The sequence below is a fragment of the Rhodnius prolixus genome, unplaced genomic scaffold, assembly GCF_049639745.1.
Source record: "Rhodnius prolixus isolate KJV_2025 unplaced genomic scaffold, Rpr scaffold_1, whole genome shotgun sequence".
NCBI lineage: Eukaryota > Metazoa > Arthropoda > Insecta > Hemiptera > Reduviidae > Rhodnius > Rhodnius prolixus.
The window spans coordinates 67057971-67069099 of NW_027411581.1; the positions used below are offsets into that span (position 1 = coordinate 67057971).

Here is an 11129-nt window from a genome sequence, read left to right on the forward strand (position 1 = left end):
TTTGCCTCAATACTTACGCCACCCAATCCAAGATCGCAAAGCCTATCCTTGATGAAATGTCTTGCATGAGTCTCATTTGCGGAAGCGGGTGGCACTTCCGTGGAAACTCCTACTATTTTACTTTCTGCGGGCGTCTCTTCAGCCGCGTTATCTTCCCCTTCTTTCTTCTTCCAAGCCCAGTCATCTTCTGTGGCAAGTGTGCTGGACACTAGTGCCAACACGACTAGTACTATTACAGCTCTCATCTGCAAGCAAATTTAAAACTATTAGGTAGCAATATTTACTATCTATGTTGATAGTATATTGTTACAGATAGCTCTCTATTCAATCGATGGCGACGTCAAAAATTCTTCATAGTCAACAACCACTCTACTTGACACTCAACTAGCTATAATCGCTCTACATTAATTGCGAACCATGTTCACCAGAATCACCAGAGTCCCGCAAGCATTGGGCAAGTGAAAACTCTACCAGGGAAACTCCTAAAATGCGGGAGAAAGTGCTTCCGGTTTGTTGAGTGTTGTGAACAAAGATGTCTGTTATTATGTGAGAACTACAAGAAAAGGAAAGCGAGTCGCCCACGTGTTGGTCTCGCCTGCACAGTGTGTGTCTCACCATTGTGTAACAACACAAGGCTGCCAGCCTACAACTTTTACTTGGGCACACACTGCGTCAGAAAAATGGAAATTTGTGGTGTATACCCACAAGAACTTCTCTTACTACTATTACCGAAATGGTAACTCATAAATCTCGGTATATTTGGGTCATATACAGGGTGTTCATTTTAAGACGGCTCAAATGCATTTCATGCTTTAAACGGTTGATCTGAGCAAAAAATGGTAGAGGAAAAATTTGTTGCCCGTACCTCTAGTTTCAGAATATGTGACTTGATTTTAGATTCCTGCCCGCATACGCGGCTGACGCGCGACCAAAAGTGAGGGTTCGCAGTTGACCCCCATTTTCATATTCACAGTTTTAAAGAGTATAAAAAGTTATGATAGAAACAGGAAACCGCAATTCGATATCTTCAAAATTAAAGGTGCTAGGCCATTTCAAAATCTGGTATTTATTAATCATATTTCAATTTTTAACATGTTATCAAAGAGAAAGAAGAGTACGCGATATGTATTTTTATGTCTTTTTTCATCCCCTTTCTACTAAAAATATTGCCAAGGCAGTAAAGCTAGTATTTTTCTTAATATCGGGAAATAGGTCGTTTTCCGAGTGATTTTTCTAAGAAAAATCAAATATTAAGAGCTTTAGATGTTCTCAAGCACACACAAAATAGCTAAAAATTAATTTTACATCTGTTACAAACAAGAAGGTTTAATAATTATTTGGTAATTTTGGGAGAGTTGCGTTTAATTACCAAAAAAATTGGAAACCTCCTGCCACATGTGATCAATATCTTTCATGTAAAGAATCAAACTTATTTTTTAATTTATCAAATAATGCACTTTACTCAACTTTTGAAGCATGTACTGTGGCCTTCAAAGGTGCCTCCTCTGGCTCGCAAGCCAGGTTAGATTAGATTAGATTAAATTTGGGTGGCCTCAAGGCCTGCGCCACCGCGACCCCTATGGATCTATTGTGGCTCCCCGGCTTTAGAGCTCACCCTCCAGACCCGTCCGTTTAATCAGACTCTTAATTCTGGAGAGTGGCTCCTGGGTAAAGCTCTCAGGCCTTGGTTTTTCCTCCCCGAGAAGTAACATCCTTAGCCATACGAGCCACTCACACTGACACAACACGTGTAGTGCCGTTTCTTCCTCTTCCTGACAGAACCTACAAAGGCTATCATCTGCCAGGCCCATGCGATGCATGTGCTTTCTGAGCCTGCAATGGCCCGTTAATAGGCCTACAATTATCCTTATAGCCCCACGGCCTTGACGGATTAATTCTGCGGTCAGCCTCGGCGAGTAGCCTCTGATGAACTCCTTCGCCTGTCGCAGCCCAGTGGTGGCAAACCACCACTCCTGAGCCTTACTCTGCACCCATGCATTGATGGCCGCAGACTTAACACATTTCGAAACCCCAAAGCAGGGCTCCGGGCCAACGAAGTGTCCCGCAGAGCCTTCCCGGGCCAATAAATCTGCCACTTCGTTCCCCCTATGTCCTGAATGACCAGGTACCCAAACTATAAAGACCACATTCTGGTCACTAATTTCCTTCAGGGCACCCAGACAGTCCCAAACCAGCCTTGAATTGACCTGGTAGGAACTAATTGCCCGTAGAGCAGCCTGACTATCCGAGAAAATTACGACCTTAGAGTTAATAATTCTTCGCCCTTTAATCTCGGTAGCACAGAACCCGCAAGCCAGGTTAGCCAGGAGGTTATCAGTTGATCAGTTGAGAGCAGTTGCTCTCTGTATCTGAGGAGGCGCACCTTTGAAGGCGTCGTATGCGGGCAGGAATCTAAAATCAAGTCACATATTCTGAAACTAGAGGGGACGGGCAACAAATTTTGTCTCTACCATTTTTTGCTCAGATTAACCGTTTAAGCATGAAATGTATATAAAACCCTGTATATAAAACAGTAAACATAACCTTACAAAAGAAAGCCTACCCTAAACTAGCCCCGTAAATGTTGCAACCATAGGTGGAAATGCAACATTGTTGATTACAGACACCACTTCTTATCACCGGAGCTGAAAGTGACAATTAAAATCTAGGAACAGGCATGACTCGAACACAGGATTTCTGCAAGGAAGTTGGATGCATTAACTTTCAGTTGATCCCTTTCTTGGAACTCCTTCAGAGTTTTTTTTTGCCCAAAATTGAACCTAGTCAGTAGGGCAAACAGTAAAAACCCCATAAGTCGACCCCCCAGTAATTCATTTTTTTCAAAAAAAGGAATTAGAGGCACAATTAAAAATCAAGCCAGCTGAGATTGACGTGATTTTTCCACAGGAAATGAGGGATAAACACCACATTACTGTTGGGAGGTTAGTCACGCGAGACTAACCTCCCAACAGGATGTTCACTTTCTTTGACCTTGCTCTAAACCCCTTTCTCTGGGAGGAGGTCTCCAGTATTCGGAAGCTGCTCCGGTTACTTTCCCAACATAGACCGGCTAACAAGAAATAAGTCACTTCTCGCGAATTTACCGGCCAGATTAAATAAACGAACAAAAGAATCGGGCGACCCTTGAAGGATTGACACATTGATCACAGCTGATTGTGCATTGTTTATTGTTCCATTGTTTTGTAGAGATATGGTGCAAGTTCTGGTACTCAAGTAAGATATATTGGACAGGGATACCGTAACCATCTTGATGCAATGATTATAAATATAAACATGTGAAGTAATATGTGACAACACACATTGAACGTCATTAATTCAAAATCGGATGTGACAACTCACATGACTTTATTAAGGTATAAATTACGTAATTAAATTATCATTGCAATGTGGACATAAAATTGATCACAAATCCATCCACCAAGAAAATCCTTGCATTTCCAAAGTTCTGACACAATCGCAGTACATCTCCACCGTGCTACGATCACAGTGCGTCTCGTTTGCTAGTGGTAATCATACCCAACTGTTTAATCATTCAAGATATTTTACTAGAAAAAGGTTATTAATTAAATGGTAACAGTGCTGTTACTTTCACTGGTCAGCGATGTGTGCACTGAACGTGTAGGATGGATACACTGTTGGCAAGACTGACCGGTGGGTGGATCGGGGAGGGGTGGACGCTTTCACTTTCTGTGGCCGTCTGCTGGGGAGGAGGATGCATTCGGTCGGCTGCCAACTGTACCGCTTCAAATTATACGAGTCAAGGTTCTTCCGGATGAGCAGATCCGCGTTTTACAGGAACTACGCAAACGGAACGATAGGACTCGCTTCAGCGCATCACTGTCGTTCAAAGGAGACGTACGTACAGTCGCACGGTTAATACTCCCAAACTAGTCAATCACCTGTAAAAGGCCGTTAATTTGATTCTGAGTAAAAGCTGATTTGTTTTTTTTTTTTTTTTTTTTTTTTTTTTTTTTTTATGATTTAGGGCGCGTCAACATCTTAGGTTATTGGCGCCCGGAGCTTTTTTCAGTGCACTGCCGGCCTCCGGACAGTGTTCTCTCGTTACAGACAACACTGTCCATCACCGGACAGTGAGCTGTAAGAAGCTCCTAGGAAGAGAAAATCTAAGGGTCAGCTGCTGGATTCGAACCCGGGACCTCCGCGTGGGAGTCCAGTATGCTAACCTCATAGCTAATCCCTTCCCTGATTTATGGTTGGATTGCACGTTAAGTATTATCCATCCTTAGAATGCCATAGAGTAGTAGCTAAGGATTGTAAAAGTTGATTCTTACTTTTCTTAAAGGTAACTTACAAGACCATTTCATTCACAAAGACAATCGCAATTAAATTGCCCAAATCTCAATTATTACAACCAATCAGATGTTTATACTTGGTGTAAAGGTCGTCTGTGGTTTTCTCATCACGATTATCCCATTTTGCTAGTGTGAATACCTTTGCTATCCCGAACGGCTTAAACACTCAATGCAGCACACATATGTAAATCTAAATTTCACAGGAAGGTCACAAACCTGTGCCAGGAGAGATCGTAGGATTCCCTGATGGTAGGAAAGGAGAGTTTAAGTGTAATGATGCTGAAATTGCGAGTTTAAAAAGATTTCTCAAGATTTCCATGACCTACTGGAGATTTACTCCAGGGTATCATCTAAGATTTTCTTCAAATTTCGCGAACACGTCACAAACATGTAGATCAATACTTCGTTATTTGAACAATTTGTCCAGGAAATTTTTTGAAGGGGCAGAGCTGGGTTTTGGGGAGTGATGAAACAGGTTTATCTTTCAGATTTTCTGTTTCAAGAATTATGTTTCTGAAAATGTGAGTTTTAAGAAAATATTAAGAGTCCATGGAATTATCAAGAGTAATCCATTTAACAACCAATTTTTATTTTCTATAATAAATATTCTAGATGATCAACAATAGCTGGTATCAGCTGATCAATAAGTGAAACTATTTGCTCTGTTTACAATACACATATAATTACGCCTACACATATGCCTTAAGTAAAGGAAAATACGTTTACGCAATCGTGACACCCAAAAAAAAAGTCAAACAAACAAAACAGCAAACTTTCGCCAATTCTTTAAAATGTTGGAACACTACAGAACAATATTTATGGATGAAATCGTATAATTGATCACTGCCCACATGATTACGAAGTTGAAATCACCTTACTCTTTGTCAAAGAGATTTATCAATTTCTTAAAAGCTCAGAATTTTAGCAAACTGATTTAACCTTTATTAAGCGGTATAAAAAAAATATATTTTAATACGGTTTTTTCCTTCAACGTTAAATAAGATCATGATGCGTCATAAAAATGTATCATTTTTTTCATGATGAATGTAAAAAAAAACAATTTCATTTCGATGAAAATAAAAATTAACCTCCGAAAATATAATTAAAACGTCAAAAAATAATTTGTTTACAAATGTTTTTGTGTTAATGAATTAATTTTGTATTTATTTATTTTATTGTTTACTAGCTTAATCGAAGAAATAATATTTCTTGACCAAAAACAAGCATCATTTTCATTATCTAGAAAAAAAATACGTAATCTAATTCTGTAAATTTAAATAAAAAATGAGAATACTTAAAGGTTATACGAAAACAGAATACTTGAATGATGGCAGTTTCTTCACGCATATTTCATAACCTAGTAATTTCCTTTACAGATTTTTGTCGCTTTTAATACGTTGTCAGGGGTCCATTTTGTTTTCCATCGGTGAAAGTTTTGTTTTTTGTTTTTACTTCACTTAAAAAAATAATGAAATTGGAAAATCATTTTCTGATTAAACTATAAAGACCGGTTAAAACAAAATGAACGAAAATTGCCAAACTACGGCTTATTGACCGGTATTCCGAGTTCGAAACCTGCCTTGACGAAGTCAGATTACTCACTTTAATTTGAAAAAACTAAATTTATATAAGTTCGTTTTTCAAACAGCCAAATTATTAAAATATTCCACTGACTAAACTTTGAAATAAATGATTCAATAAAAAAACTAAGTAAAAGAAGATAGAGAAAGTGTTGAGAAATAATAAAACTAAAACAAACAACAAGAAGCGGAGGAAGTGGAAGTGAAAGCAAAAGTTATTGCCCAGTTGCAGCCAGCTGTGTAGTTGGTACAGTCAACTCTAGCTGCAATGACGTCTTCATCGCAATAAATGTGTGTGTATACTCAAGCCCAAGCCTATCTGCTTCTAAATCATAAATTATTGACTGATCGATTATATTGCTATCGATTTTATACCCCTATTAAGAAATTAGTAAAAAAAACTGAAGAGGTTATAGCATAACAGGTTATTAACCTGCAGCGGAGCTTAAAAGTAATAATCTTTTGAAGTGTAAAATAAATAATTTATTTCATAAAGTGGGATGGTTTAAAAAGCACTTTCTCCAGACTTCGTGAAAAGGATCTTCATAGCAAAAAGTTTCAAATAAAAGTTACTACTTCTAGGAAGTGAATTTTAAAAGTTACGCTCCGAAAATGGAGACAAGAAAAACAAATTTAAATAAAGTATAATCATTCGAAATTTCATTTAAAAAAAATGGAAAATTTATTAATCTGGCGTTTTAAAAAAAAGAAGCTTGATACGCTTGACTCGCAGATGATGAGGTAATACTTTTAAAAAAAACGTATAAGTCCGCTTATATTTAATTTTAGGCCCACTTGGGATCATTTTCAATGTTTTATTTGAGAAAAGTGAAGTAATGGAGTTTCATCAAGTGAGATACAGAATCTAAAATTATGCTATTATTTATTCTGATGCGGCCGAATTGAGGGTAGGTCTGTTTATAGTGCATCTGGCATCTGGTGAGGATATCATTCGAAATGTATTATGGGCAACAAGGTGCCCCCCCTTTACGTAGCATTGCCGACTTTGCTCTGTAGCTTAAAATGTAACTTCCTAAGAGAATAATATTAGCAATGTTACGGCAATATTGTTTTTTGTTCTTCAAAAATTTCAAAGCCCCCATTCAAGAAATCCAAAGTGTGTGTTAAGTTCATCGTCTCAATTTAGTTTTATCGCTGGTATATTGAGAAGATAGTGGGCAAAATACTGAATAACAGTTTCTAAAATTAAATTAGGAATCAAATTTTTTAGCAGAATGTGTCAGTTCACTGAACAGGTTCTATAATTTTTCGCAAATTATACATTACACGTATGACGCTGTAAGATTTTTAAAAACTAAATGCCCAAGTCAAGTGAAAAAGTTCATTTGTTAGCCAAAAATCGTCTAGCTCACTATTGCAGTATTTCCACAAGTCAGGCGGACATTCAAATAAATAACCTAGAGCCTCCTTAAAGGTTTCCTACAGTCTTGCACTACACATGGATCGCATGGTATAGACCGGATACGTGAGTGATTTTCTCAGGAAGAAGAGGATAGCTGTACTGCAGTATTTCGTTAGTGCGAAAGACTTGTATGGCTGAAATTTCAGCTGCTGGAAATCGAAACCTCTCATACTTTGGCTTCATACTTCATTTAGACTCTTAACGCCAACAGAACTGGAGTTACGTTCTAATTATTCACGTCAAAGTAGACCAGAAGACCAGGGCGGGCGCTACAAACTCGTCTTACCACCCAAAAAAATCTTTTTATTCAAACCTTGAATCTAAACTTACCACTTTCGTCTATAACTACTTACAAGAAGTGAGTATTGATGGAAATTATGCTTCCGTTTAAAAAATACTATAGGATCACTCTCACGATTTCCTGTTATCGCAATTTAAGTGCTGAACAATTGGGCACTTTGGAATTCTTCAAAAATTCGGAATTTTTATTAGACATTTCACATCATGAAATATTATTCAAGTGTTTAGAACCGTACAATATTCTGAAACGTCACTTTAGAGGGGAGCTTTACTTAACCCCCTCCCTTAGAACTGCGCGGAAATAAAGATTCCGGAAAAAAAAATGTTTCAAAAAGGTATGTAATGTCTGAACTATGATTAAAGACAATGAAATTGCTGTAATTTTAAAGGAAAAAAAATTGCCGAAGATGCTATTCACTTAAAATTTAGGAATATTTTATTAATAATGCACAACTGATAAGCCTGTACATTCACTGAAATAGCACGTTAGAAGGGGCGCTGTCCTTACGAATCAACCTACCGATATACACAAATACGAATAAATAGTAAAAAAAACAAACAGTTCTTTATTTAAAGAATCTCAGGTAAGATATCAAATTCGAAAATCTTCTGAAATCTAATTTGTTTTACTTTTAGTAAAACTTCCAAGTTCGAGGAAACACAAAAGTGTGTGATTTAAAGAGAAGTACAGATAACGAGCGGATATCGTACACAGATAAAGCAAGGCATCAGCAAGGTGAAGCTGAATTTAGAAAATTATTCCGAATTCACTTTTTGAGATATTCACTACGATAAATGACTTAAAAAAGTATAAGCACACTGTAGAGAGAGAAGAAGCACTGATACTTACTTGTTAGTGTCACTGGCACGACTGATTGTCTTCAGTTAGCTTTCTTGAGTCTATATGAACTCAGGAGAAAGTTGCGTCTTACCAAGATACCCCACCTAGGGAGGTGTTGGTCAAGGAGGGGTCTGTGCCCGGTGACAGACACTTCCCTTCAGCATAGAGCATGGTCCCCAGTAGATCCTGCTTCTTCTCAGTTCTTGAATTATTGCAACATCCGGGGATCTCCGCTTAGTTCAGTGTTTGACCTTCAGACTCCGCCAGGAGGCCAACAAACATACTCAAATTAACATTTAAGACCTTTCTGGTAATACTTCTGGAAATCACTAACATCATCATCACTACAACTGCTAACACTACCTCCCGTAATTATGTTAACTAAAATCATATCTAATATTTTGAAATAGAATCTTTCAATACTGTAATTGGAACCGAACTGGTACAGTTCGCAGTTCTTGCCAACTCAATTAAAGGAAAGGGTTTTTTGTTCGAGATGCAATAAGGTCCAGTATTTATATTTACCGATGTTAGGTTGAAGTAAATCTGTCATGCTCATTGCTAACTTTTCTGCTCAAGTTTTGAAGCAATTCGAAACCATCTTGCTCGTACATTGCTAAGTCAAGATTTCTTTACCATAGATTACACTTCACAACTAGAAAACATCTCACAGCCTAAATCTGCCATATCCATTGATTCGTCTGTGAAAAAAGTAATGAATATTAGGTATATTGTGTTCACGAATTTCCCCTTTACATTGGTTTACATTAAAAATAAAACCTAATTACTCAATTAAAAACTTTAAATTTACCCAGAAATAGATATCCGTAATTTTCTACAAATGAAATTTAAAAAAAACGAAACACTGGTTTAAAGAACTAAAACACATTTGAAATGAATTCGGGTTAATTATCTGATTTTAGTCAGAATGATTTCTTCATCCAAGTCCGGGAAAAAATTATGAGTAAATAGAGAATTAAGTCATATCCAAAGCGAAAAGTTCAGCGTATAGCCAAACTTATAAACATATAGATTTTCAATTGAAACAATTTATCTCATTTTAATTGATAAATTTAATATTGATGGCATCAGTTAATTCTTATAGATAGTTATTCTCTGTATTTACTTACAATCTGATTATTGTGCGTGTACTTACAATCAACTGGTAAGATTATATCAAAGTTAGAAATAATTTAGTTCGCAATGTACTGAAAAAAAATAGTATTTACGATGTTAATCTATGTTAGGTTTTCCCTTCTGCAGGTTTTAGATTTTGTAACCTTTCCCGATGGTTAATTACCATGAGTATTTGTCTTTCATTTGAGTAGATAACATTAATTTATTAATCTGATTCCTGCACTCAAATCCATAATATTATTCATAATAAAGAAAATTGATTCTACAATTTTGTTGTTGCAACTATTTAAGGTTAAATGCACTTTTTTATGTAAAGAATAGCTTACAGCTAGCTCTTTTCCTAATTAGACAAACACGTACCTGCTTACCTGTACCAACATATTTAAGGCATTTTTACAGAATGCTCAATACTCTGGTTGTGTGGGCTTAAAAAGTTAATATCGCAGTATACTAAGACATACTTCGTTTGTTGTACCCCTGTGCGACGTCCTAAAGAAAAGATCATCTTTAAGCGGGACGTACATTTAAAGAATCTCTTTTTCTTTTCTTTTTTTAAATTTAATAGAAAATTGCTTCACCGATTTTCTTTAAATTTAGATCAACTTATTTTATAGCATTTTTAAGGAGTATTGGTTGTTAACCTATAATTCCGAGCTTAATACCAATTTCATAAAATGGTGACTGAATCAATTTTATACTTCTTTTTTTTAAATTACTTTTCTCGAAACTTGCTCCGTCGACATTCTCTAAACTTCATCATAGATTGCATGAAATATAACTTTGAATTCAATCTTTTTTCTAAAAAAATTCTTATAGCAGTGCTGGGGGGGCAAGTTAGTGCTACGTTTCGCTCTTATTAATTCAATGTTTTGAACACTTACCTTAGTAAGAAGTAAACATGTTTCAGAAAATTGCAGTTTGAAGTTAATGTAAGATTTTAATTACTTTAAGAATAAGAGTCATAAATTTACTCATTCCTGATAACTTTTAAATATTATAGAAATGCAATTAATTTACATATTTAATAATTACTAACTGGGTACAGTGTAAACAATAGAAGAGTACAATAACTTCACAAGTTTGCAATTCGTGGGAATTTTCGTTTGCCTACGTACTTCTTATGTATTGCAGTACTTAAAATATAATTTCTAAAAGTAAAAGTGACATTATATTGCTCGTAAAAAAATAAAAGAATATTATTAGTCATGTTTGTTTCATAGAAAGATTTACTTTTACTACCTGCACCTGCAGAGAATTATGTACCTAAATGTAATTTGTCTAAGATAAATATATTAGTTTCATTTTACATGTTTTACGAACCTTGGAAGTTCTCTAGCAAGCAGACATATAGACAATAATAATTCATTGAAAAAACTTCTTTTTTTCGTTTTTGTCACATAAATTGCTGTAGATTTTCACTTCCATGAATTTGTTAAATAATACACGTAAGGATGCCTATGAAACAGTTACAAAATTTTTGCATCATTTCTGCACAGTGTTAATTCGCACCACTA

At 36.1% G+C, this 11129-nt stretch overlaps 1 protein-coding gene across 4 annotated transcripts in view; it reads right to left on the reverse strand.

The window, feature by feature from the left end:
- Positions 1 to 9071, reverse strand: part of LOC141446236 (uncharacterized) — a 35928-nt gene extending 26857 nt beyond the window's left edge. For 2 of the 4 annotated variants that reach the window (XM_074112742.1, XM_074112741.1), the window contains exons 1-3: positions 9004 to 9071; positions 8488 to 8797; positions 18 to 245 (exon numbers count right to left, since the gene is read on the reverse strand). In XM_074112742.1, the coding sequence (XP_073968843.1) occupies positions 18 to 245 (228 nt within the window). In that variant the 5' untranslated portion in view covers positions 8488 to 8797; positions 9004 to 9071. The remainder of the gene's footprint in view (positions 1 to 17; positions 246 to 8487; positions 8798 to 9003) is intronic. The other 2 variants (XM_074112743.1, XM_074112744.1) reach the window with 2 other exon arrangements.
- Between the last annotated feature and the right edge of the window lie 2058 nt (positions 9072 to 11129).